Source organism: Sodiomyces alkalinus (genome assembly GCF_003711515.1).
Source record: "Sodiomyces alkalinus F11 unplaced genomic scaffold SODALscaffold_1, whole genome shotgun sequence".
NCBI lineage: Eukaryota > Fungi > Ascomycota > Sordariomycetes > Glomerellales > Plectosphaerellaceae > Sodiomyces > Sodiomyces alkalinus.
The window spans coordinates 5,277,359-5,302,252 of record NW_021167079.1 but is presented as its reverse complement, the minus strand read 5'-3'; the positions used below and the strand labels follow the sequence as shown (position 1 = coordinate 5,302,252).

At 53.4% G+C, this 24,894-nt stretch overlaps 9 protein-coding genes across 9 annotated transcripts; 6 read left to right on the top strand and 3 right to left on the bottom strand.

The window, feature by feature from the left end:
* Positions 1-946: 946 nt before the first annotated feature.
* On the top strand, positions 947-4,173 carry SODALDRAFT_31307 (hypothetical protein). Its single transcript, XM_028609221.1, has 3 exons — positions 947-1,201; positions 1,412-2,965; positions 3,079-4,173. The coding sequence occupies exons 1-3, from the start codon at positions 1,165-1,167 to the stop codon at positions 3,879-3,881; spliced, it is 2,394 nt and encodes a 797-aa protein (XP_028470932.1). The 5' UTR covers positions 947-1,164; the 3' UTR covers positions 3,882-4,173.
* Positions 4,174-4,560: 387 nt separating this feature from the next.
* Positions 4,561-5,990, bottom strand: SODALDRAFT_31312 (hypothetical protein). Its single transcript, XM_028609224.1, has 3 exons — positions 5,715-5,990; positions 5,192-5,639; positions 4,561-5,084 (listed from the first exon to the last, which is right to left on the bottom strand). The coding sequence occupies exons 1-3, from the start codon at positions 5,775-5,777 to the stop codon at positions 4,681-4,683; spliced, it is 915 nt and encodes a 304-aa protein (XP_028470931.1). The 5' UTR covers positions 5,778-5,990; the 3' UTR covers positions 4,561-4,680.
* Positions 5,991-6,652: 662 nt separating this feature from the next.
* On the top strand, positions 6,653-8,462 carry SODALDRAFT_304965 (serine/threonine-protein kinase crk1). Its single transcript, XM_028608993.1, has 2 exons — positions 6,653-6,925; positions 6,996-8,462. The coding sequence occupies exons 1-2, from the start codon at positions 6,709-6,711 to the stop codon at positions 8,003-8,005; spliced, it is 1,227 nt and encodes a 408-aa protein (XP_028470930.1). The 5' UTR covers positions 6,653-6,708; the 3' UTR covers positions 8,006-8,462.
* On the bottom strand, positions 8,153-11,526 carry SODALDRAFT_327290 (secretion pathway protein Sls2/Rcy1). Its single transcript, XM_028610395.1, has 2 exons — positions 11,138-11,526; positions 8,153-11,076 (listed from the first exon to the last, which is right to left on the bottom strand). Exons 1-2 carry the CDS (start codon positions 11,166-11,168, stop codon positions 8,369-8,371), a joined length of 2,739 nt encoding a protein of 912 aa, XP_028470929.1. The 5' UTR covers positions 11,169-11,526; the 3' UTR covers positions 8,153-8,368.
* A 251-nt stretch (positions 11,527-11,777) lies between these two features.
* SODALDRAFT_327289 (E3 ubiquitin-protein ligase) lies at positions 11,778-16,907 on the bottom strand. The gene is made up of 6 exons (XM_028610394.1): positions 16,689-16,907; positions 14,415-16,620; positions 14,146-14,365; positions 13,250-14,090; positions 12,747-13,194; positions 11,778-12,673 (listed from the first exon to the last, which is right to left on the bottom strand). The coding sequence occupies exons 1-6, from the start codon at positions 16,738-16,740 to the stop codon at positions 12,037-12,039; spliced, it is 4,404 nt and encodes a 1,467-aa protein (XP_028470928.1). The 5' UTR covers positions 16,741-16,907; the 3' UTR covers positions 11,778-12,036.
* A 417-nt stretch (positions 16,908-17,324) lies between these two features.
* On the top strand, positions 17,325-18,014 carry SODALDRAFT_355317 (hypothetical protein; the record flags this gene model as incomplete). The annotated part of the gene is made up of 1 exon (XM_028613804.1): positions 17,325-18,014. One exon carries the CDS (start codon positions 17,325-17,327, stop codon positions 18,012-18,014), a length of 690 nt encoding a protein of 229 aa, XP_028470927.1.
* A 130-nt stretch (positions 18,015-18,144) lies between these two features.
* SODALDRAFT_31236 (hypothetical protein) lies at positions 18,145-18,601 on the top strand. Its single transcript, XM_028609196.1, has one exon. It carries the CDS (start codon positions 18,275-18,277, stop codon positions 18,527-18,529), a length of 255 nt encoding a protein of 84 aa, XP_028470926.1. The 5' UTR covers positions 18,145-18,274; the 3' UTR covers positions 18,530-18,601.
* Positions 18,602-19,752: 1,151 nt separating this feature from the next.
* SODALDRAFT_355315 (hypothetical protein) lies at positions 19,753-22,525 on the top strand (the record flags this gene model as incomplete). Its single annotated transcript, XM_028613803.1, has 10 exons — positions 19,753-19,812; positions 19,929-20,024; positions 20,570-20,707; positions 20,888-21,076; positions 21,257-21,349; positions 21,799-21,935; positions 22,001-22,060; positions 22,127-22,147; positions 22,280-22,420; positions 22,501-22,525. The coding sequence occupies 10 exons, from the start codon at positions 19,753-19,755 to the stop codon at positions 22,523-22,525; spliced, it is 960 nt and encodes a 319-aa protein (XP_028470925.1).
* On the top strand, positions 22,501-23,804 carry SODALDRAFT_375336 (hypothetical protein). The gene is made up of 3 exons (XM_028614745.1): positions 22,501-22,736; positions 22,814-23,207; positions 23,297-23,804. The coding sequence occupies exons 1-3, from the start codon at positions 22,580-22,582 to the stop codon at positions 23,304-23,306; spliced, it is 561 nt and encodes a 186-aa protein (XP_028470924.1). The 5' UTR covers positions 22,501-22,579; the 3' UTR covers positions 23,307-23,804.
* Positions 23,805-24,894: the final 1,090 nt, after the last annotated feature.

The following is a 24,894-nucleotide window of genomic DNA, read 5'->3' as shown; positions in this document are numbered from 1 at the left end:
ATTTTGGGAATGCATGCGACGTGGTGGGTTCCAGGATACCCAGCCCTCTCCGCTTGGTGGCGGTGTCTTGCTTGGTATTGACAATATTTAAGGAAGTTCTCGAATTAATCTTATCCATGAGCGTAATCAAATAAAGAAACTGTACCAGTGTATCTTATTGGCCTTGATGAGAGAGTTACGAATATGATAATAATTGGGTACGACACGGAGAAGGCAGGCTTTGGGTTTGGTTCCCCTAATAAGACCAATGTGCTCGAAGTTACGCACATGCATGCTGTATAAGGTACTCGGTACGGAGGGCGGATTAATGTGCCTACCTTATGGTTACCGGTAGGTAAGGTACTGTTCGTGTCACTCCGTGAGCAAGGGAAGCTGAACAGGAGCATCATCACTAGCCTAAACCGAGCTAGCCGATGGCGCTAACGCTCGGAGGATCTCACCAAGTCTCACTGGGGCCCAGCGACTCAACAACGCCTATGGCGGAGTGACGTAATCGTCTTAAGCGGGTCTCCAGCTGTCACTCCTCGAACCGATTTCAAGTCATCGTCACCACCAACGGTCAGAGCCATAGCCACACCATTTGCCCAGGACTTCCCGTCGTCCCACGTATTCGTGCTTCACTCTCTCATCCTTCCGGCATCAGTACCTAGCTTCCAAGGCGAGGCGTCCCATCGAGCTGGCCCTTACCAGTAGGCATCATTACCCTCGCTCCGTCGTTAACCCATAATCTATTCAGAATTTACCCAGAGCCCAGAGATTATAGCCTTGCCAAGATCCGGACATCCCGTTTATATCTATTGTATACTGACGTCTAGTCAGGCCACACTTATTTTACATCGTCTACTCTCCTTTCACTTCTTTTCCACCTCCCTCGGCCCGTATCTAGCTTGAGCCTACTACTCAGGTGCATCGGTTTTCTTCGAGCCCTGGTCGACCTTAAGCCCTGTCCCGCATGGTTCTTAGTGAGCAGTAACTCTCATCTGCTATTAGACCGGGGATATTTCGCAAGCGGAAAGCTTGCATGCAGTTCTACCGGAGAATAAGAACCAATATTCGAAAATCAGAAGTCCGTTTCAGAGAGCGCAACGGCTAGCTATTCCTTCTGTACCCTGTACCCGAATTTTTATCTCTTTGAGGCACCCCTTGGCGCAAAAGTATTTCAGTATGACCGAGACGCAGTGCCAGCAGCTCGCGCCTCAAGGTACGTACGTGCCCGTGGGGTTGTGGGCGGATAAGAATGAGCGTGAAGGCTCATCGGCGAACACGAATTTGCACCCACTTTTCTTATAAGCCTCCTCTAATGGTTTATCGATGTCAACCTATTTCTTCACTTTTCTTACTCATCTCGTGTTCTGTTCTTGCACCTCGCGCTACCTTTGGTAGACTGACGCCTCCCTCCCTCCCATTTTAGCGAATCATACGGGCAGACTACGATACGCCGACCCCCAGGATCTCCCCAGTTATCCATCTAGTGGCTTGCGCAAAGACGGCGCTGCTGCCAGTGCCGCGGCAACACTTGGTTGGGCGAACCAAAAGTCCGTTAACCCATGGCGCCCCGATAAGTCTGCGTCGGCCTCTGCCGCCGCATTGCTCGCGCACGATTCTCATCAGAGGGAGCCCGGTGTAAGCTCCGCAGGGGCTTCGGCCGCTCTTCTCTCTGCTACATCTGCCAAGAAGCAACAGCAACAGGACGAGCATCGAGAGCAGGAACATCTGCATCGCCAAAGATCCATCTCCACCTCTTCCCAACTATCGGCACAGACGACCTTGGGAAGCTCTGCCGCGATGCAAGCTTTTAGATCAAGCCTGTCAGTCCGGCGACCAGCGCGAACGCCCGCTCAACATGCCTTCGACGCGAACGAAACCCATGCCCTCGGGTCCTTGTCAGCAGCGAAAAGTGTCATGGGCCCTTCTAGGCGGCCGCGGTCTGTTTCAACACCCGTCACCATGGCCGAGGCCTACCCTGCACAGTCCCGGGCAGCAGCCAATGCGCTCAGCGCTGCCACTACCGCTCATAAGCCTTCCATGAAACCCGACTCTTCCATCGACAGGGGCGGCTCGGTTCCGTATACGCTTATGCCCCGGGCCATGTTTACCTCGCATCCTGCCATTGGCCCAGAAGCCGAAGATCAGAAGAGAGCAGACATGCTTCACGCGTCAGCCGTCGCCATGGCCAGAAAGATGTACTCTCATCAGCAGAAAATGACCGACCAGGCAAAGGAGGCTTCTCAGCAGGCCACGTCAGACGCCGAGGGCACGACGACCGTCCATCAACCCGCGGGTTATGTAAATCTACAAGAAGCGGCCTACAAGCTGGCGCAAGAGCGACTCGCCAAGCTCGAAGAAGAGCATCGGCAAGCCCGCGAGTATCAAGATTATTACGGCGGCACCCCGGCCCGTCGCAATACCCTCCAGAGACGGTTCACATTGAAAGGCCGACTGCGAAGACAATCGTCAGCCGATGATGACGAGTTCGATGATCGTAAGCAGTCCGAAAGGATCCGCCAGCAAATGTCCATCTTTTCGACGAACGTATCCAAGGTGGACGAGCAGAAGCGGGCCAAAGACCGGGAGGCAGTGTTGGCGGCAGCACAGAGAAACGTCAGAGCCCGTCTACAAGGCATGGATGAGAAGGTCTTTGCCGATACGGGGAAGTTGCCACCCCCAAAGCGACTGAGCGAGTGGGAGCTGAGAGCTCACGAGGCAGCCATGGCTCTGCATGATTCGAGGGAGGAGCACCAAGGCAAAGTCAACCTCGGTGGTGGCATGTATCTGAGCGTTGAGGATGTGGATGCCATTGCCGCGAAGCGGGTGCAGCCTGTCCTCGACGAGATCAACGAAAAGGCCGCCGAAGAACGCGAAAGACAGGAGGTGTTGAGGATGGAGGCAGAGGCGAAGAAGATTGACGACCAAAAACGCAAGGAGCGGGAGAGGGAGATCAAGGAAATTAATAAGAAGATCATCGGTAAGTGTCCCTTTTTTAATTCCTTCGCTCTTTTCTCGGATTTCGCTTTTTTGCCTTGCGAGGTACAACTTTGATTCGTAAAGCAGGTTACTAATGGATGAATGCAGAGCAAGACAAACAAGAAGAACGGGAGAGAAAGTATCGGGAAAAGGAAGAGCACAAAGCGAAGAAAGAGGAGGAGAAAGCGAAGCGTGATGAAGAAAGGGCAGCCAAGGCCGAGGAGAAAAGACAAGCCAAGGAAGAGAGGCGCAGAGCTCGGGCGGCTGAGAGGCAGGCTAGGGCGGTGGATGGCCAACATGCCGGGGGAGATGCACTGGACGACACGGACAGCGACGAGAACGACGCCATGCCGACGATTCGGCCTCCACCCGTGGTGAACACGGAGGCCGCAGAGCGTGCAAGTGAGCAGCAACTGGCCAGTAGTCCAACCAAGGAATCCGCATCCACATCGCCGACGCATAAGGTGCGGTCGTGGCTCAAATCGCGCTTTGGTCGGCCACGGGGGAAGTCGTTGGCCAACGAAGAAGGTTACCAACCAGGTTTCATCGGAGGCGCGGCGTTGAGCAGCCGTTTAGTTGGCGACGGCGCAAGCACCAGGAGCCTTGACAACCCAGCGCCGAGCATGCGCGAGGTTGCCATGGCGGGAGACGACACCACCGGGACTGGGGGACGGCGTAGGTCACGGACCGTGGGAAGCGGACGGTGGCGCGAGTCTCTGTCGATGGGCATTCTGAGCAGGAGCAGCAACGCCAACGAGGATGGTCTCGGGCGAGATCTTGGCTCTGGGGCGACGAGTGGCGATGGCGGGGACGAGGAAGAGAGGTCTATTACGCCGCCCGCGAAGCTGCGGGATCCGGTGGAGCAACGGGGTGCGAGTCCGAATCGGGATTCACGATTCCGTGAAATGATGGACTGAAGCATTGGATCCTCAAGATGGGACATCACGAGTTGGATACGGCGGGCAGGCGTTAAGGCCAATTTCTTCTTGGATCTGGGAATCTAATTCAGCTTGTTGTTGGGTCAAAATGTCCGTTCTTTCTCCCCCCCTTTACCCTTTACCAACTCAACTCAATGAACAAACATCAAGTTTTCGTGGCGAGTTAAAAAAATAAAAAATTGGTTGAGGTTTTCGAATTCCACGGGTTTCTATCTTGCCGGGGTGGGCATCGACTGTCGGTATTAGGACACGGGCATTGGCACATGCCCGACCGTGTAACCAAGAACCAAGATTGGCTTCATCAGCAAACAGGAAGAAAGACGGGAAGGGTATTCCTGTCTTATCATTGATGATGCGTGCTATGTGCTATGATGCGCCGTTTCCATACTCTGTAGTTGTATAACGCCCCGATGGCCAAGTAGGCGGGCCTGTGAAGACTGAGTGGGAGAAAGAAGGGGGGAAAGAAAGGAAAGAAAGAAAACCCCCCGTGTGAAACACCGAGTACACAAAGTGAGAGCCTCCCTAAAACAAACCCCATACGGGGACAAATGGAAGAAGAGTTATGCCGCTTGCTAGTCCGTTGCTCGTCCGATGCAATGCAATCATACACCACACGTCCAATCCATGTTCGATAACCATTTTTCCACGACCGTCCAGAATGGCATCGGTGCCTCTGTACGAAGAAACAAGGGAAAGAAACGGTGCCAAAAAAAATTCCAAAAAAAGGGGGGGGAGAAAGGAGGGTGAGCAGGCTCCCTGCATTCCTTGTCTACATAAATTAAACATTGTTAGGCGCAGTGTTTCTCTCCGTAAGTGGCAGTGTCGAGTGCGGCGCCCCCGGACGCACGCCGAGGCCTTGCTCAGTCATGTCAAAGCCGTTCATGGAGAAGTCGGAGTCCGGACGGGAATCGGAACCTGACCCAGGGATGGCGGGGTTGGCCACGTCGGATTTTCGGAAGCGCATCTCATGGCGTTTAGTGCGAACAGCGGGCCAAAGGTCCGCGGCGAAGGAGAAAATGTAGAAGGAGAAGATCACGGCGATGACCCATTCGAGGATGGCAGCGTGGTTTGGTACGCCGCTTCTCATAGTCATGCCGAAGCCGATGGCAAGGCCGAGCTCGACGACGATAAAGGCAAGCTTCACCCAGAAGGAGATGTAAAGAGCCCGGTGACCGCGATTCTCTGGGTAGTGGGGCGAGACGGTGTCAGTAGGGGAAATAGATATACACATTCGAGCGGAAAAGTCAGGTGGGAAGGACGGAAGAGGCAGGGGAAACAACAAGACGTACTAGATCCCAGCCGCTGGTATTGCCAACATATGAAGATGGCGGAAAGAAGGTAGCCGGCGATGAAGAGAGCTAGGAAGAGACGATGTAGGTCGGTGTAGTTGTAGGTGTCGAAGACTGCGAGGAGGATCCAACCGACGCCGCCGACGATGGAGAAGATGATGCTCAGGATGGTGAGGATCTTTCCCCCGATACTAGCATTGGGGACCAGGCGGCCCTTACTTCGTAGCCAGCGGTCGGCGAAAATAGAGAGGTTTAGAAATATGGCGGAAATGGCGCACCCGGCGATGAAGAGCGGTTTGAGACGGTAGGCGCCAACGTCGCTAATGTATGCTATGGTCTGACCGGAGGACATGGAGGGGTAGAATCTACTGTTTTCTTCGACGATCCAGTAGAGGAGAAGCGTGAGAAGGGTGATCAGCCAGACAATCCCCGATATGATGGGCCACACCTAAAGTTGAGGGAGGTCGGAAGGTCAGCAGCGTTCAAAGAAGACGACGAAGGGCTGAATTGCGTATTTAGTTACCCAGTAAGATAACGGCCACATGTCGGCAAGCGATTCCCTAGGTCCGGTATCGCGATGGAACATGTAGACACAAGAAAATGGAATGGCTGATGTGATGTAGATGGGTCTGTTGAAGTTCTGGTAGTTATATTCTGGTAATTGTATGTTTGCCGGGTATTACGAAGTAATGTTATGTTAGAGACGTCAACAGAATGCACTGAGCCTCCGAATCTTCCGGAGCAAGAGGGATGAGGCGAGATGGAATTCTGTAGTTTCCCCCGTTCACCGAATACGATGAAAAGTCACCAGAAAGGGAAGAAGAAAAAAAAAGAAGAAAAAAAGAAAAAAGGCGAAGCTGGAGCTAGGAAAAAGAGGGTGCACTGGATGGATGTTCGCGAGCACTCGTGTATGGGGATGCCTTCTGAGCCACCAAAACAGGGGGTTTCCTCCGCGATGCGTACGAAAGTAGAAAGCCCGGAAGGACCGGCAGAAGCGTGGTGGTTCACAGGTATTAATTTGTGCCGCGCGGCGGACTATCCATCGGACATTCGGGAACCCCCATCGAGTCCGCAGGGACAAACACAGACGATGACGTGGGTAATAAGGTTGGTAGGGTTTGAGTGACTCCTTCCTGACTTGCGTAAACACCTGCCGCAATTGTCGATCGGTGTGGGTACAACGGTACTTAAAGCCCTGGGTGCTGCCGGCACTGACGGCCCTGTCTTCGATAACGGTACACTACTGGTACCACGCTAAGCTGTAACAAGCTTGTCAATGGCAGCTGCCCAATAGGAATATTTCTTATCCACAGTGGAGCATGGGTACGCTCGGTACGGATCATGTGTACCTTGCCTACCTCGCACACAACCAATCAGAGAGTACTCCCACACGCAAGGCTGAGATTCAAAGCACAACCTCCGCAGCCTTTGGGTTCATTCTCTCCTCGATTAAGGTAGACAAAGGAACTCTCCCTCGCCTTCATCCCACCCTACCACTATTTTTTTTTTCAGCCGTCATGTCGGCATCTCCCCTCGTTCTGCGGCCTACGGAGGCCATAAAGCCTACCTCGACCATCTCTTCGCCAAACAAGCATGTCTCCAATCAACCTTCTTCCAGTGCAACTCCCCAACGAACCGATGAAGCGAAAGCGATATCGAAACCCAGCTCATTGGTCCCCACTCTCGACCTCGCTGAGCAGATGAACGAGGACGAGAAGAGGAAATATATTAAAGGTAATCTTTTCTGCAGTTGACCTTTTTGTAGTTTCTCACTGACAGGTCCACCCCCCGTAACAACAAACAGGAAAGAAACTCGGCGAGGGTACCTATGCCATCGTCTTTCTAGGCCGTCTCCGCTCCGACCCGTCCTCACTCGTCGCCATCAAGAAGATCAAAGTTCAGAAAGAATACCGCGAAGGCATGGCACCGGATGCGGTTCGCGAACTCAAGCACCTCCAGGAGCTGCACCACCCCAACATCATCTCCCTCCTCTCCGTCTTTTCGTCCAAGGACCAGAACCTCAACCTCGTCCTCGAATACCTGCCCCTCGGCGACCTCGAGATGCTCATCAAGGACACCGAGCGCATCCGCTACGGCGCCGCCGACATAAAGGCCTGGATGGGCATGCTCTGCCGCGCCGTCTGGTTCTGTCACGAGAACTTCGTCCTCCACCGCGACATCAAGCCCAACAATCTCCTCATCGCCGCCGACGGCGAGGTCAAGCTCGCCGATTTCGGTCTCGCCCGCTCCTTCGCCGACCCCCTCCAGGTCATGACCAGCCAGGTCATCACCCGCTGGTACCGGCCCCCCGAGCTGCTCTTCGGCGCAAGGCACTACAGCGGCGCCGTCGACGTCTGGTCCGTTGGCTGCGTCTTCGCCGAGCTCATCATCCGTCACCCGTTCATGCCCTCCGACACCGAGGTCCAGCAGGTCAGCGTCATCTGCCACGCCGTCGGCACCCCGCGCGAGGACAACTGGCCCGGCGTCTCCAAGCTCCCCGCCTACACCGTCCCCGACGACGGCGAACCCCCGCGAGGCCGTGATTACTTCATGGGCTTCTTCAGCACCGTCGGCCCCGACGGCGTCGACCTCCTTATGAAGACCCTCGTCCTCGACCCCAACAAGCGCATCACCGCCCGCGACATGCTGCGCCATCCCTGGTGGCACGCTCAGCCCAAGCCCACCCGCAAGGAGTACCTGCCCCGTAAGGACGGTGGAGAATCCCAGATGGCCGCAGATCTCAAACGTCGCAATGGCATCCTGGAAGATGATAGAGGGTCCAAAGTTGCTCGCAGGCTGGATTTTGGGAAGTAAACCCAGACACCGTCTCGCTTACGCTCCACGCGCATATACAGAGGGAGGACATAATATCACGGTCAATACGGGGGAAAAACAGAAAGGATGCATGGATAAGGCGCCATCACTTCACGTTTGCTCTTAGGTCCTTGTTTGGGCTACTTGGCTAGTTACGCAAAGGAGTTTCGGGGCGTTTCTGGTTCTCAAGGAGTATTTCAGGGTGGGGGAGTTATATACAAAGGTGAGGCGCGTACATGGTTTAGAAACGCCGTCCCACGAGTATATGCATTCCATTACTTTCGATTTTCGATTTTTTTTTAGTTCTCGACTTCCCTTTTCCCTCGTATCCTCTTTCGGCAGCTCAGTCTCGCCCTGGTCGCCTTACATCAGAGAGCACTCCAGACCGTACATAGCCCTCTCCACGCGATTCTTCACCTGATACCAATCCGCACGCCGCTGCGCATACTCATACACCTCCTCGGCACGAAAAACGCCGCCGAACCGGTCGCCGTCGGCGATAACAGTGGCCATCTCCTTTGCGTGACGGGGCTCGATTAGGTAGATCTGGCTGAGTTCCCGCAGCGCCTTGAAGTAAGCCAGCAGGTCCGGGTTGCGCAGGGTGCGGATGTACTCGAAGTAGAGGTTCATGTCGGCGATGAGCTTGATGGCCCCGGCCGTGCTGACGCGCTGACGCTTCAGGTGCTTGCACACCGCCGTGAACAGCCGCAGCCCGACCTCGCCGTTGAACACATCTAGCATGGTCTTTTCCGTCGTCCCCACCAGCATCCGCGTGTGCGACGACACGAGTTCCACAATGCGCGTCGCCGTCGCCGTCGGGCCTGGGTCCGCCACGATGCCCGCGGCCGAGAAACCACCCCCGGTGCCGACGATGCCGTTGCCATTGCCATTGCCATTGCCGTTGCCGTTGGCGCTGCCGTTCGTCGATTCGAGCTCCGGGTGATAGTCGGTCGGTAGCTGCGTCGAGCCCTGCAGGTACTCCACCTCATCCATGAGCACGTCGATGCCCTTGTTCAGCCCAGCGGCGACGCTCTCGTCCAGCATCTGTTCCCACTTCTTTTTGGCGAGGCCGGCCGGGTCGAGAAAGTCGTTCTTGTCGGCAATCTTGGGCCCCGCCAGCTGCTGCTCGTAGAACACTTCAATCATCTGCGAAATAAGATCACCCACGTTCACGAGCTCGATGAACTGGACCAGAGGGGCAACACCCGACTGGTCATGATGGCTGACCTCCCGCGGGTTGTACTGCGAGAGGTGTGCGACGGCCTTTTCGAACCCAGGTTGCACATGCTTCGTCCCCAGAATGCGAAGGAGAACAACGAAGATGGCTTCGCATTGCTCTCGCGCCTCTTCGCCACATTGACCCCCAAGCTTGATAAACTGGGCCACCCTCCCAAGGCTGGCCTGTGCGGCGTGCACAAGATTCAAGGCCACCTCGATGCTGAAGAGCGACTTGATACCCTCGAGCCGTGACGCCATCAGAGCTGCTTTCGCGGCTAGCTCGTCCGTGGGAGCTTTGTCCGGTAGTGGACTTCGCCTCCCGTCCATGCTTCCCCCGAGACCCGGCCCTTCTGACCGAGAAGGCTGGGCGAGCGTGTTCGCGCCGGACCCGTTTGGCGATGACGAGGCGGCAGGCTTGGTCGCCGCCGCAGTCGACGAAGAACCCCCCATTGGGAAACTCGGAAGCACACTCACGGGCATCATGACAACCTTTTTGAAGGAGCTTAAAAAATCGGTCTTGTCAGCCTGCCGGTTGAAGTTCGACATGTAGAACGACTCGACCGAAGCGTCCTGCTCCGATAGCCTCTTCTCCCATGTCCCCACCTCGGCGTCAGCATGCCTGGTGAAAAAGTCGATCTCCTCCTGCAAGTAGAGGTCGATGTGAGGCTCGAATACCCTCATCGTCATCTCTTTGGATTTTGCCTCGATATCAACCGCCGAACTCTCCGGAGGAACCAGGGATCCGAAAAACAACAGGGACTGCTCGAATAGTCCAGACACAGCTTTCAGGTATGACTCAAGAGAGCGCTCGTGGGCCGCATCAAAGAGCGACGTGGTGTACTCCATGATGATGTCCTCCCGTACCTTGTTGACGAACTCCCAGAATGGAGCCTCGGGGCGGGGGAATATTCGCTCGATGATGGCTGCCTGCTCATTCACCTTCCGCAGCAGCATTTCGAAAAAGATCCGAGACGGGTCCAGCGTGATACCGCCAGAGACAGCTCGATTCAGACAGTCCACCGAGTTGGCGGCTATCACCTCGTGGTCACCGAAGAGAGGGTGCTTGTGGATGAAAAGTTCCACGACCGCATGGCCGCCGTTCAATTCATGAAGAACGTGGGCGTACCGCCGCATCCTCCCGTCAACATCCCAGAATTCGTAACCTTGCTCGAATTCTCGGAGCACGGCGCTTTCGAAAATGCCCGACATGGTCGAAAGCTTCTCCTCTCTTAACATCCACCCCTGTGCCCAGTCACTCCGGGCAAAGACGTGGAGGTTGGCGAGCATCTGGGCCTGTTGCTCGGGGTCCCTGAAAGCCTGGAAGACTATAGGATCCGTATGGCTCTGCGCTCTGGCTAGGTCGTAGTAGAAAGGGGCCAATGCTCCATAAATCTTTCCATATTCCTGCCTCGCGTAACCCCGTATGCTCCGCACATTCTTGAAGACCTCCAACACGTCTCGGGGATCTTTGGGCGGATCGTTTGGATGTGCTGTTTCTAGTGTCATCGTCTCAAACCCATCGACTGGTATGGTCGCAGACAAGCGCTTCTGCCGGTCCGCTTCCACCGAGGCATCAAAGATGGTCGTATCCTCTGGTTTAGAGGCTGTATGGGACGGCGGATCTGATGCAGGCTGCTTGCTGGCAGCCTTGGATTTATCCAAAGCTTCGCGCTTGCGGCGCCTCGCCTCGTCAAACCGCCTCCTCGCCTCTATTTCATTCCAGCATCCCATGCTCTTCAATCGCGCAACCCATCTCGTGTCATCGTACACCATCTCTCGCATTCGCCAGGAGCATTGGGCAACTCGCATAAGATCGGAAACAGGGAGGAAGTCGAGGACAGCAACGAGGATCTCTAGTGCTCGTCAGCTCGAGCCGCAAGAATGGCCGAGGGCACCTAGGTCTGTCATTCGCACCTGCTGGGAGACTGGGTCTCGAGTCCAACATCTCGGTTGCTTTGAGAACACTGAGGATGCCACCCCGCGGAGGGGGGCCTCCCGTAGACTTGTACATATTTTCTCGGGTGTTCGAAAGGTGACAGGCGACACGGCCGAGTTCAGGGGAGTTTGGTACCTTCGTTCGATGGCGACACCCTGAGCATAGGGGTAAGGGAAACGCTTAATGTCCTAGATTCCCATGCTTTAGCTTAAACAACACGCGCTAGAAAACAACAACGACTTGGAAGACGAATTGATCGTTTCTTCTTCGCCTTTTTTTTCTTCCTTTTCTTTTCGAGGTATGAAATTATGGAAGCTCCGTGTTCAGTCAGAACTCTGTAGAGCGAGATGAAGGATCCGAAGGAAGCACTATCCCAGGTTCGATGGTATGGATGGGGAGTGCGATTGCCTCTTCCCGTCAGCTCCAGGTGCCAGTTGCCTTGTTGGTGATTTGACAGCTGACAGGGTCAAAGATTCGAGCAACGGAATATAAACCAATAATAATGATTGGTTGGTTTTCAATCAGCTACGCCACCCACGGGTGGTCTGGGCTTCCCAGAATAAAGGTTGGGTAGGTACCTTACCTTATGTGGAACCCCCAACCCCCGGGGGACCCGTTCCGCCTTCTACGCTACCATGAGCTCAAGACCCGAAGATACAATAGACAATTCCGTATCACTCGAACATCTTGCCCTTTTCGCACGATACGAAGCATCTCGTTCTTATCAAGCTGGCCCAACGTAGTGCCATCCTCCTTTTCCAGAGGCTTTCTTGGAAGGTTGCCCGAGAATTACTACTTCGTTCACGAATGGGCTCAATGACGGCTGGATTATCTATTCTCTTGTCAAGGCTTCATCTCGCCATGCCCATCATTTCCGCTAGATACTGGCTTGGCTCCTTTGCCGCTCTTCAGCCGCTTCTGCAGCTAGAAATCCCCTTACTGCCGGGTTCTCAAGTAGCTCCTCGCCTCTTCCCGAGTTCCCCGACTTGGCGACATGACCGAACAAGCATTCCCATAAATCATCCTTGTCCACCGATTCCCCCGCAGTTTTGTCCTTGCTCATGAGCTTGGAAAGCGAAGCCTGCTCCATTTCCAACGTATTGGCAGCCTCGAGCGCCGGTTCGAGCACTTCCGGTGTCGACTCCTTCGACTTCCCCTTGGACGACTGGCCGATGTGCTCCATGCGGCGCTTAACTGAGAGGTTGTAGATAGACTCCTCGACGGTACCCTCGATCAGATATAGCCATACAGTGGTCTGGTGCCGTTGGCCGATACGGTCGACTCTCGCTATCGCCTGCAGCTCAAGGGCTGTGTTTAGAACAGGTTCACACAAGAATACGTGGCTGGCGTTGACGAGATTGAGTCCGCTCGATTGGGCCCGGCCGTGGAGCAGGAAGCACTCAATGCCGGCGTCTTCCTTGAAACTCTGGATACCATTGGTTTGGTCGAACGAGGTGTAGCCAATACGGAATCGTGAGAAGGCTAATCCAATCACGCCTAAAAAGTCCCGATACCTGGAACGCCGGTCAGCAACTAAGGCAGGTCCTCACGCGGCGTCCTGATAAAGACGAGTGAGGTAGTACTCACTGGGAGAAAATGATTGACTTGGCTCCGGGATCCGATTCTCTCAACCAGAGAATGTGTCGCACGATCGCATCAACTTTCGTTGTGAATGAAGGACCCTCCAACTCGATGTTATAGATCTGTTCAAGCTTCTCCGCCCCAAACTCCGTATAGATTCCCGTCTTCTTTGAAGCTGGGCTGTGTTTTGGCTCTCGGCCCTGGACGGGATCTGGTCCATCTTGGTTATGCAGCTTCAGTTCCCTCGGTCTGATTGTGATGTCGTGTAGTTCCGAGATGCGAAGCTGTCGTTTACACATGGGACAATTGTGATTTGCCTTGAACCATAGCATCATACACTCCCGGCAAAACTGGTGCCCACAGACCGTGAGGATGCCTGTTGTAAAGGTGGACTGGCAGATAATACACATCCTGGGCTCGCTCGACCTGGACCCGGTGTCCCTGAGACTCAGCACTGTTCGTCGAGTTAGAACCCTGCTCGGCCAAGTGGTTCAGAACTAGGGACTTACGGTAGCGGTGCTTCGCTTCGGCTGCACCTAACTTCTTCCGAGAGATCTCTTCACTCTCGACGCACTTAGCAATAGCCACATCGTCCCTTGGTCCTTCATACGTCTCCACGCTGTCCGACACGTACTGGAGCTGGCGGTAATAGTCCAGCCTGGCGTTCATGGCACTGGTGAACTTGTCGCATTCGCGTTCCAAACCTTGACAAGCTTTTGACTGGGCTAACATCTGTGCCAGGGTGTCTTTGATCTGCCGGGTAACCACTTCGTGTTCCATCCGGGTCCGCCCTTCGTCGCTTGCATCTGACGGGGCAAGTCTGCCAGCAAGGGCACGTAGCTCGGATATTGTACCCCGAAGACAACCTTGTTCGGCCGGCGGCCTGACCTCGTCACGAACCGCCAGCAGCTCGAGCAATTTCTCAGGCGCTGGGCCTTCGCCATTTTTGGCAAGGGCTTTCGTTGTACGAGTTTCGTGCTTGACAAGTGGATTTTCCAAGCCAGAGAGGGCACTCAGCCGATCAGCAACTATGGCTCTCAACACCTGAACGTGGACCATCAATTCCTCTTGAATCTTCGTAGAGTCTGCGAACTCGTCTCCCGTTAATTCAGTATGTTCCTCTTGATCTACCAGAGGTCGTGTTAGTAGTTGTACGAGTCTCTCCCTCCATGCGTCAATGATGTCCGCTTGGGTGTTGAGTGCTCCGTAGAGATCCTCGATTTTCTCGATGACTGGACCGCTCTCTATCCCTTTCAGCGGGTTGGGCACCAGTTCGGGTACGGTAACGAAATTCTGAGACGACGCTAAGTTCTGTAGACGTCTTATATGCTTCGTTGCCTTTCTGTGATTCTATTACAAGACGTTAGCAGCCGCAAAGGAAGATATCCACAAATCGTCAACTCACTTCGGATAGAATCTCTCGTCGAATCCTCTTAGCTGCCTCGTAGCCCTCATCTTCCAGCCGCTGCAGTGATTTGAACTCCTCGGAATCAGGCCGCGTCAAGTCGGCATCCGACGTGATCTGGAAGTATGCATTTGCGCAGAAAAACACAGCTTTGTGCTGGACCTCCCACGCCAGGCGGAGCCGCATCCGAGCCTCAGCAACTCTACCTTTACCTTGAGAGCTGACAAAGAGTTAGAACCTACCCCAGATTTAAAGGAAAGACAACATACTCATCTGCTTCATCTTCCATCTCGGACTCTTCTGAAGCTTCAGTCTCTAACAGGCGTTTTCCGTCCGTCGCCGCCCGTTGCCTTGCCTCGTCTATGGCAACTCGGAGCTCTGCCTGGCATTTTGACACGATGCCATCCACTTCATCCCTCACGTCCTCCCAAATGGCCAATGCTTCTTTCACCCGGGGCCCGTTCTCCAACATTTGGCCACGACAGAGCTTCGCATGGAAGTAGACTCTCTGCTCGGCCCTGATGGAAGCTTCGCTTTGCTCAATCATGGTATTTAGAACTTCGTCTACTGTTCGGAGTGGGCCGGTTTTGCGGCCTAAGGCGCGACGATTCTGAGCACCAACTTCGGGATGCAGCGCAGTCTGCCGCAAACGGTTGAGCCACGATCTCATCTGCTCCTCGTAATCTCCGGGTTGCCAGTCATCAACCTTCGGCGACCCGTCGACATGTACTCCGCAGGCCTCGGCCATCTCTTTGAAGAGTGATCGATAGTGTTGTTCTTCCACCGCGGTGAACGGCATGGTAATTACGAATCGTTTTTGTGATGGGAGTTCTAGTTCGTCCCTCACCAAATGTTTCGTGTGTCGAATGGCTAGTTCGTTGAACAGACTTCGGAAAAGTGGTTTATGTCGTTCTGCGAGGGCTTTCCAGACCTGAGGAGCCGAGCAGAAGGGCTCATACTTCAGGAAAAGGAGAAGACCCAGCAGATCTTTCACGTCACTTTTCACGGGAGTGCCCGTGACTCCCCATGCATTAATCCGATGCAACACTCTGGCCACGAGGGCGGCGGAGCTCACGCCGCTCTCGATCATCTGAGCTTCGTCAAGGCAAACCCTCCACCAAGATATTTGTACGAGCGGCGACTTGGGCCTTGGAAATGCCCTTTCGCGCCGACGCGACCTATCGGGGGGCTTCGTGGCGAAGTGTATTTCCGCTGAGAGTGTATTGTAGGTAGTAATGACGACGTCTTGAGACGCCAAGTGGCGGACAAGTTCCTCTTCTCCTTCGATTCCTGCCTTGGCCCGGCCTCGGTAGAAGCAGACCTGCAAACTGGGTGCATGTAGTTGGAGTTCTGTCATCCATTGCTGCCGTAGGGACTCGGGGCACACGATAATGGTAGCGCGGCTTCGAACAAGCTGCTCCCCATTTACGTCGACAAGGCCATGTCCGTCTTCCATTTGACGTTGATGCAGAAGGATCAGGCCGATGATCTCCAGTGTCTTTCCCAGCCCCATCTCTTCCGCCAGAATGCCCCCCTTCACCGATCTTTCGAGATCGGCAAAGGGAGAAGTGTTCACTGCAATTACATGGTACAGGCGGCTAAGCGACAGGCGCTGACCAGAGAAATCAGTGACCTTGCTAAAGCTACGGGCGCCCGCGGAGGAAGCCCTTGGAAGAATCTCTTCCACACGGGGTCCGTCGCCGTCGCTGGGAGGTACCCAGCATACGCCTTCACGGTTCAGGAGCCACTGCAACGTCCTTTTCTGGTAGGGATACAAGGTCGATGTGAGCCCTGGCACTTCGATGGTGTGCGGCAGCGTTTCGCTCGGAGACGGCACGTGTGCAGATTCATAAAAGTCCAAAGGTGTCCAGCGCTCCCCTTCTAGCGACCTGTCTGTTGGAGTGTCTTCACCAGGGAAAAATGTCGATATAACCTGATCGCTGAGTTGCCGTTGTCTCTGTGTCCGCAATCGGTATGCATGCGTTGTTATATTCCAATAAAGGTCGATGCAGAAGATGACGGTGAGGGATTTCCCATATCGTTCTAGCCGAATATCGACGTACGTCCACAGCGCGCCCTCATCTTCCCTCGATTCCTTTGCGCCAAGAACACGGATGCAGGTCTCAAGCTGCCGGCTCACGGAACCCGGACGCAATGCAACCAGGATGCTAAAAGCCTCGCGGCCGCCCTTTCGCCGGGGTTTCAGCGATATCCCCAGGGTCTTGCCGTTGGTGTCGAGGCGAAGCCGGAGATAGTCACCCACGTCTTCTCGAACTATCGAGTCGGACACTTGGAGGGCATCGTCGCACCGTCTAGTTATCGAAAGCTGTTGTTTATCAATGAGACGGGACTCGACAGGATTGGCGACCAGTTTAATCTTCTTCGACGGCGGTTCCAGGGTACATATGTCCTCGGTGGGGAGTCCAGGACAAGGAAGTGCAGCCACTGCATTGACGAGTTTGGGAGGGAAATCATCTGCATATGTCAGCAACTGTTGCGTATCTTAGCACAATGAGATGCCCGGAGTAAAACATTATACATACCATTGGGCCCGACCTGCGGGATCATCGCTGAGTTCGTCTTCCAGGCCGGCATCATCTCCGGCGCAGTAGGTGCATTGGCGGTCGAGAGGATGTCAACAGAAGACGGTCGGCGTACTGATCAGCTTTTCGTGGTTTACAGCCCTGAAGTCTCCCGGTCTCAATGCCAATGTGTTGGACGCGCCCTGGGAGACTGTCCAACGGCTGCTAAGTCGTGGTGGAAAGGAGGACGGTAGCAAAGAGTGTCGTAGGAGGGAAGCTCGACAAGCGCCGAGACTAGGTATCTAAAGCAGGCAGGATCCACCTCGGCTTATCTTATCGATCTTTTGAGCTCTTTTGAACGTTCGTTTGCCACGCGACATGGTCCGTGCTGGACTACCGTGTCAGACGTTTCGTTTCGGAGCGTCGTAATAACTGTTTTCCCATATTCACTTAGGTTCGCTATTTTTTTCTGGTGGTCTGCAAATTGGGTCGCACGTCTCGTCTTGCAGAACATCGACGACCTGCAAGATAAGAAATACACCGAGTCAATTAATACTTTCGGCCGAAGAACGTCTTTCCACTGGGTATGAGCGCTGAACATCTGAGCGACAACAAGGTCACTAACTTGGTCTTAGGTGGTGGAGTCGACACTTCACCATGATGAAAGCTCCCCGGATACATATTTCTCTCCTGAACTTTTTCGTTCCCAGAGCGCCACCATCGGTCATCGGCGTAACCCAGACGAGATGGCTACACAGGACACGGGCTCCTAAGCCAGTTCCTTCCCCGATTCCCATCGTCCCCGACGTTTCGACCTTTCTCAAAGTCATTGGCCGCGGCCTCAGCCAGTATGCCGACAAGATCCCTTCATGGGAGGCCCTCTTTACTCTGTCTACGACACAGATGAGGGAGCTGGGAATCGAACCACCTCGGACACGCCGCTATCTTCTCAATTGGCTGGAACGATACCGGAAGGGCGCTCTGGGCCCTGGGGGCGACTTTAAACATGTCGAGAACGGGGAAGCAATTCTCAAAGTCGCGACAACGGAGGCGCAGGACCGCAAGTGGGTGGTGAATGTCCCGCGAGGTCAAGAACCGTCGGAGCTCTCGGGGGAGGCCCTTGCCAGGGTAAAGGGCTATTCAGTACAGGGCGCCCGTACTATCACAGGCCCCTTCGCATTGCCTTTGAAGGAGGGTGCAGGTGCCAGAGTGCCCATCATCGAGGGAATGTGGGAAGACAAGCAAGGTTACAAGGTTGACGGCGGAGAGAGGAGGCGGGCCGAGGTGCGCTACAAGAAGCGCGTTGCCCAACGTAAAGCGGAGAGGGAAGAGGCTGGGTTGCGGTAACCGCGTCAGTCGAGCCGCTCATTTCAGGCGGTGGCACTTCGCTTGACGCCAGCCGTGTCTGATACTCATCGGTGTACAATACCACATCCTGTACCAACATTACCAAGACGGGCATACCTGATTTCTTCTGCATCGTCTACGGATTGGCACAATGCTACTTCGAATTTCGAGTTGCTTAGAACCATGGGAAAAAAATTGAAAAAAAAAAACCCCCCCATTTGTAGTACACTGGGTGTGGTCACTACCTGGCTCAGCCTAAGATGGGTCACAGACAGTCTTGCACGACCATCCCACCCCGTCCAACTGCAAATAAAACGCTGCAGTGCTTGGGATCCCCTTGTTCCTGCCGGCAGGAGAGAGATATGAGAGTAGTGAGAGGCTCGAATAAATACTCCGGGGCGGGTAGAAAAGTGGGAGCGGCGAAGGCCCCCCGCGGGGAGGACTCGGGGAACAGCGGGTGGTCTCTCCTTTCACTCTTTACTTTATTCTCACTTTTTACCTTCTTCATATATTGAAGCAATCCCGTCTCAGAACCCAAATTTAGAAAGGCTTACAACTCTAGACATGTTAACAACCTAGCCCTCTAGACGTCGACAAGAACGAACTAATGGCGCATTTGAGTTCCGAAGTGTAGCCGGATATCGAAGATTGCGAGCTACTCAACCGATGAGGGATCTAACCTGTCTGTTTGGCCAAGAGAAACAAGTAATAGGTGCGCGTGTTGCTATCATAAGGAATACTGGAAAGACCGAAATAATGACATAGTCTAGACCTCTTTGATCTTCATCTTTATCTTTCATTATTTATAATTTTATTTTATTTTTGCTTTCTTCTTTCATTATTATAAATTGATGCTAGTTCGCCTTGGGATGCGGGTAGTAGTCGGGGGGCTCGAGGCCCAACAGGTGTGTCAAGAGGTCAAGAGAGGATGATCGCTCAGGTGTGTAGAGGACCGGAGAGTCCGGATACCCCGGCACAGGTCGAACAAGTGGAGACCGCCACTCCGAGCGAACGGAGCCGCAGGAACGGCCCGTTACTGACTGTCTCCCCTTTCCAGTAGCCACGTATCATGAAGGAAACTATCCGTACTCCTACTAAAAGTTTCATTCAACGACAGGGGGGGGAACAGCCGACTTACGCCACAGGTCCATTCAAGAGCGATCCGTACGCAGCTACTAAGACCCGTCATTGCGGAGCCGATATGGGGGGATGGTGAAACAATAGGGGCGAACTCTGGCCCTAACTTGACTCCAGAGACTTTAAGGACAAAGCTCATTAGAGACGGGGTTACTAATGGTAAGAAGAAAAGGCTCAGATCAATTCGGGAAATCCCATTTCAACAAAGCCTCCAATGTTGATTAAGCCCCGCTAGCTCGTGGGGGGAAGTTCACGGGTTGAGTACCTACCTACCGCGCTCTCCTGGGTCAGTATGTTGTTAGCGCTGAGTTGTACAGCAACTCAACCCAACGGAAATTTCTCTATCATGTCTTACATGAAATAGGACTACCGTACCGTACTTCAAGAGCGAATGGTGTCGCCGGACATAGAACGGAGTAACCGGAGTTTCAAGAACTTCTACTTCGGTGTTCTCGATGCAAAGCAAACAAGAGTGCTTGACAATCTGCGTCGCTCAGAAGGAATATCCCAGCCCAGTATCTCATCCGATTAGAATCAGCCTATGAGGCAAATTTCAAGACGATTAACCCTGGTACACGTGGACGTACGGATACAGGTCAATATGGAGGCCCGGTCCACAAAGAAGTCAAGTCCCAAAGGAAGTGAACCCTCTTGGGCCGACGTACGTTGTTTGTGTCTATATTGGTGTCTTGGGGTAGGGAATATATCGTGGCTGCGAAGTGGATTTTAGCCTGCATGCAAAGAGGTGCGACTGACGCATCGATCCCTGTTTTTAAGATTGCCCTCGTAATTCGTCACAACGACGCTTTGATAGGCGGTGCTGAAAAGAACACAAGGATTCTCGTCAAGGATACCAAGGGGAGGGGGTTCAGCGTGGAGCTCATACTTCGTAGATAGCTACAACGGAAGTCGGCATTCGAGAGAGATGAAATTATTAGGGATCAATGTCTGGCATCCGAGAAGGGTGCTGCAAAGATACGGGCCGACCAGAGATACCGAAAATCCAATAATAGAACGAGGCGTAAAATCCACCCAATAAGATGCACGCAGTCGCAAAGGGAGCCGTGAAGTTTGAGGCCGACCCACACAATGTGTTTGGTATTTTGAGAAACGATACCTACTTATTGGTCACGATACGGACATGGATGCCTGTCCGTAGTCACCGACTGTTTTATGGCAGGCTAGCTAGCTCGGAGACCTGTCTGTCGACCATCAGATCAACATAGAGGAGTAAAGACCTTACTAAGGTAGTCCATATGGACGTTTGGTGTGCATATTTCGTACCTGTATCCTTGAGTGTATAATATGCCTAGCGTATATCTATTCTTATCCACCACTAGCTAGTCAACGTGTTCATACTGCTAGGTATGAATTCTCCGTAGGTACTTCGAACTATCTTCATCACGGGTTTCTGACAGCTCGGCGTCTTTCTATTTGAAATGATGAAAATCAAGAGATATGATCGCCAGGAAAATCAGACACACCACTTGGACAGGGCGTTCCCCTCACAGGCGGACCCGTTCCAAGCCTCCGCACTCTCGGAGGTGAAACAACAAGTGCGAGTTGGTACTACGACGTATTCGCTGGACATGGGGCATCGCGAAGGCCACTTTCGTAGTTATTCCTTTTCCTTTTTCTTTTTAAAAGGCAAAACGAAAACGAGACGTTCTTTATTGATGCCTCAAAATACTGGTTATATATCTTTGCTCCTCTCATGTGATTCTTGGCTTGGGCAGGACCTGAGTGCAACGTACTCGGATCCGGAGTACTATGGTTCCTTTCCATGCCCTATACACCAGTACGGAGCACCTGACTTGTCCGTTGTGGGGGGCCGAGAGATTGACGCGAGTCCCCGCAGTATCCAAGTCCGGTTCCGGCGTGTGTGGAATCTCGGCTCCGTCGTTGGACGGCCTCCATACCGAATGGTTCTGCATCTAATGTTGTCGCACGGAGTAGTTAGTACGGATAATGTTTAAGAAAGCCCATCATTATGTTACTTCTGACATGGATTCTTACAAGAGCTACATAGGTACCTACCTACACCGCCACTCTGGAATTAACGTTACTAGAAGACGCGAAGTTGTACAAACTACGCGTGTTGTGAGGACCCCACGAGGCATTCATTACGCGTACATTCCTTGACACCGTTCCGCCTCGATCGATTGACCTCGGACCTGAAAATAGACTCTTTCGGCAAGGTCGAAAAACCCCCTAAACCCGTAGGTCCCAGGTGGGGTGGGATGTGTGGAGATGGATTTGATGAATCGGCCAAAGTTGCCCCGACCTGAATACTAATCAATGTCCGCGTGGCTTGATACCTACCTACCTTACGCATGTATGTACCCATCTTCCCAAGGTAGGTACCTACTCTGTGCAGAAGGGAAGGATTCGACCAGTGTGCCAACCATTCCCGGTTCCTGTTTTCCCCCTGCCCATTTTGGATCTTCTCACCCCTTGTCTCCGCCAGTGCGGGTAAGGCGCGAAGCCTCATACGTCTGACCCCACACCTCTTCATTCCCTAGAGTACAAAGTAGTTTCGGCTCCGTTATTTTTTTCTTTCTTTTTTTAATCCTTTAATGGAACCCCCTACGGTCATGTACGTAGTCGTATTTCGTACCTGACCATTTCCTTGGCTTTTGACTTCGAGGGGGAAGATCCGCCCACGAAGTATGCCCTGTCAGGCATGCCGTTCGAGCCGATCTCGTTGCCATGCGGCATGATCCCTCGAGGTCGCCCCTTTGGCGAATCGGCACTCGTTAGCGACGGTCTCCATGGCTTCACTGTGTGAAGTCTACCCTACGAGTGGTCCCAAGGCACATCGGATTCACCCGTACTGATCCTTGCCTCAGTGCCGACTATTGCTGGTCCTCTCGCCTACGCACCCTTGCCCAGGCTAGTTATCTTCACCTGTCGGCCTACATAAACAGTAGGCTATCCTCTCCGAAAGATCTTCCATAACACATGTTTTGTTTCAGCATACAGACTCCAACCACAGGGTTTGACTGAAACTTCACTTTCCCTTATCAAATAAGACGGGACCTGCCTCTATACCCTTCCTCAAGATTATCTTTCATCTCCTCGGGAACTCACAACTTGTTCACCTCGCTATTCCTAACGGACGTTTTGAGCAACATTCTCCGCCCCCGGTCGAGTGCAACTTTTGGGCAGTGTCTTAAATGTCTGCCCCTCGCGTTCATGTCCGCAGACCCACGACCTCTCAATCACCCTGAGTTGCCAAAAGTCATCGTCACGAGCATAGACCCTCGAGAGTACAGCCTACAGGACGAGGGAAGCACACCCCGACCAACTACGGAGGCGAGCTCTATACTTGGAATCGGCAAACACCCAGCTTCACGGTCACAATCTTCCCCTAAGCGGTCTGCTAGTATTGCCGAATCTCCAGGCCTCCAAGAAAAACAGAAAACACCATGCCTTCGAAGGGGTCAAAGCAGTCCGATGGCAGTCCGACAAAGTCCGGGCAAACCAAGGGCAAGCCCAAGGCGCTCAAGACAGACGACTGGGCGGAGGTTACGGACCCTGAGATGCGCAGACGCATCCAGAATCGAATTGCACAGCGCAAGTTCAGTAAGAAACGGTCTAACGATCTAGTCTTTTGCCGTTATCTCTAGTAGGCTGCTTGGTGACTGACCTTACTCGCACAGGAGAAAAAGCACGAGAAAACAAGGAAAAGGCCGAGCGAGAATCCCAAAACAAGGAGCTCGCGGGGCAGGCTTACTACACCCCATCGACGACCGACTTGGGGCCCGATCAGGAGGAGTCCGGGTTACCCTGGGGCGGCATCAGCATGAGACACGTCGTCTCCAGAGGGCACGAGTACGAGAGCCGTCGAAGCAGCAAAGGCGACTGCGTGCGGGACGACATGCGGATGCTGAGCCCGTACAGCACCGGTGCCTATGCGGGAAATGCCTACCCCCAACCTCCCGGCTACGCCAGTAGCGGGGCAGAAGAGATATTTTATGAGGGGGAATCGCAATACCCCTACGATTTTGACCAGGGAAATGACCCTCCCCAGATCCAACCGCAACAGAACAGTTAGTTTCCCATGTAGTCATGAAAATTTTGTCAGTTTTCATCCCACGTTCGCGAGTATACCTCTATAGGCTAACACACGAATTCACTGGCAGTTGGAAGTAGTCCGGTCTGGCAGCCGTATCCCGATGTCTTTGCCTCCCCGTTGATGCAGCCCTACGACATATCCTCTCCCAGCAACAGCAGTACGTCGTCGCACGGCTTCGGATACACTGGGCAGAATCTCTCTTAGAATGTCTTGTGCTATTGGATATGCAAGTGTTAGAGCATGTCCTATTATCTGGGTCTTGATAGTGTTCCTGATGAGATCGGGGCTTCCCCTAACATCAAGAGCCTCTATTTGATGGTTAATGAGCGTGCTTCCATTCTCTCTCTACTCTTCTTTCACCAGCGACTCAGCCTCACAGCCCTCGCCACTTGTCCAATCTTCATCTAATGTTGAAGATTTGACGCGTGGATGGTGGTCAGCAGCATTACTTGGCTTGTGTACCATTAACAAATATACTGCGTAATAATGGGGATATATGTTCGTACGGATACCTTAAGTGACGGAGGGGTTTGAGTACCTTAGGTCAAGGGAGAAGTACCGATGTCAATGAGCGGTATAGGCATGGGACGAAGTATATTACCCAATCTACGAAGTACATTCCAATATTCGCAATAACTCTCGACCAGGGGGAATAGGTAAGGTAGGTACTCAAAACTAGGTACCTTAGGTACCTAGGCAGGTCTTGAGCCAGGTATGCGTCTCGAGCAGTTCTCCTACCGCATCCGGTGACCGAAGAGATCCTGACGTGAAACTCGCTGCCTTAGCGTAGATAGAATCGGCAAGTACGTAGCACCCAGCATGCATTTCTAAGCTTGTTGAGCTTCGTTCGTTTGGTCTCGGCTGGGCTGCCACGTTTTACCCTGCCTCCGCCCTACGAAGTACATGCAGCGGGGCGTAGCACCCTGTGACGACAGCGGTATGACATGTGACATAGTAGTTGTACTTCTTGTGCAGAGAGAGGCAGGAACAGTAGTGTACCTTAGGCGAGGCACATCTTCAGCAGTCATCGGGAGTGCAATTTGGATGGATTGGGAATCATGGAAGAAATTGGAGGTGATTTGGGTTGAATGGACCAAGGATACCTTACGCAGTACGTCACGGGGCTGCAGCAGGATGTACATACGTGAATTTGGTACCACGGGTCAACCTAGCGGCGGAGATGGAAAATGAAGGGGGTGAGATCCCTGTGAGATCCCCATCGCACCATGATGTGTGATGCTGTTCGAAGGAATGAAGATGGCTAAGGTACTTGAACCCCCCTTCTCAGCCCAAAAGGAGGGGCCCTTGATGTTCTCGTGATCCTTGAACGATCATTGGTCCCAGTTTCTAAGAGCTGCGACACCAGGGTACCTTAAGGTACGGAGAAAAACGAAGAGTGGGACCTATCTTGCAAAGTCTTGCGATAACGTTTCGGCTGGACCTAAGGTACATCATCCAAGCGCTACTCCGTACAGTCTGACACTTCGTCGCGTTCTTAACCCGCGGATTTCTCCCGCGAAGTCATGCAGGGAAACAAAGGCAGGTAACTTCTCAGGTACCAGAGAGAACGGATGGTGTTATTGCCAGTGCAGCCTAATAGTTATTACCACCAGAAATGCGTGCGGTTGTGTCCGCGATTCTCTAAGATCTGGTAGGAACTAGCAA

What these genes read in the sequence shown, in the direction of transcription:
- SODALDRAFT_31307 (XM_028609221.1), top strand. Translation starts at nt 1,165, where the DNA reads ATGACCGAGACGCAGTGCCAGCAGCTCGCGCCTCAAG. An exon ending in CCAGCAGCTCGCGCCTCAAG is followed by an intron (nt 1,202 to 1,411) that starts GTACGTACGTGC and finishes CTCCCATTTTAG; the next exon opens with CGAATCATACGGGCAGACTA. An exon ending in AATTAATAAGAAGATCATCG is followed by an intron (nt 2,966 to 3,078) that starts GTAAGTGTCCCT and finishes ATGCAGAGCAAG; the next exon opens with ACAAACAAGAAGAACGGGAG.
- SODALDRAFT_31312 (XM_028609224.1), bottom strand. Translation starts at nt 5,777, where the DNA reads ATGTTCCATCGCGATACCGGACCTAGGGAATCGCTTGCCGACATGTGG. An exon ending in TGTGGCCGTTATCTTACTGG is followed by an intron (nt 5,640 to 5,714) that starts GTAACTAAATAC and finishes CCTCAACTTTAG; the next exon opens with GTGTGGCCCATCATATCGGG. An exon ending in ATACCAGCGGCTGGGATCTA is followed by an intron (nt 5,085 to 5,191) that starts GTACGTCTTGTT and finishes CCCACTACCCAG; the next exon opens with AGAATCGCGGTCACCGGGCT.
- SODALDRAFT_304965 (XM_028608993.1), top strand. Translation starts at nt 6,709, where the DNA reads ATGTCGGCATCTCCCCTCGTTCTGCGGCCTACGGAGGCCATAAAGCCT. An exon ending in GAAGAGGAAATATATTAAAG is followed by an intron (nt 6,926 to 6,995) that starts GTAATCTTTTCT and finishes AACAACAAACAG; the next exon opens with GAAAGAAACTCGGCGAGGGT.
- SODALDRAFT_327290 (XM_028610395.1), bottom strand. Translation starts at nt 11,168, where the DNA reads ATGTTGGACTCGAGACCCAGTCTCCCAGCAG. An exon ending in GAGACCCAGTCTCCCAGCAG is followed by an intron (nt 11,077 to 11,137) that starts GTGCGAATGACA and finishes GACGAGCACTAG; the next exon opens with AGATCCTCGTTGCTGTCCTC.
- SODALDRAFT_327289 (XM_028610394.1), bottom strand. Translation starts at nt 16,740, where the DNA reads ATGCCGGCCTGGAAGACGAACTCAGCGATGATCCCGCAGGTCGGGCCC. An exon ending in ATGGAAGATGAAGCAGATGA is followed by an intron (nt 14,366 to 14,414) that starts GTATGTTGTCTT and finishes ACTCTTTGTCAG; the next exon opens with CTCTCAAGGTAAAGGTAGAG. An exon ending in GACGAGAGATTCTATCCGAA is followed by an intron (nt 14,091 to 14,145) that starts GTGAGTTGACGA and finishes GTCTTGTAATAG; the next exon opens with AATCACAGAAAGGCAACGAA.
- SODALDRAFT_31236 (XM_028609196.1), top strand. Translation starts at nt 18,275, where the DNA reads ATGGGTCACAGACAGTCTTGCACGACCATCCCACCCCGTCCAACTGCA.
- SODALDRAFT_375336 (XM_028614745.1), top strand. Translation starts at nt 22,580, where the DNA reads ATGCCTTCGAAGGGGTCAAAGCAGTCCGATGGCAGTCCGACAAAGTCC. An exon ending in AATTGCACAGCGCAAGTTCA is followed by an intron (nt 22,737 to 22,813) that starts GTAAGAAACGGT and finishes TTACTCGCACAG; the next exon opens with GAGAAAAAGCACGAGAAAAC.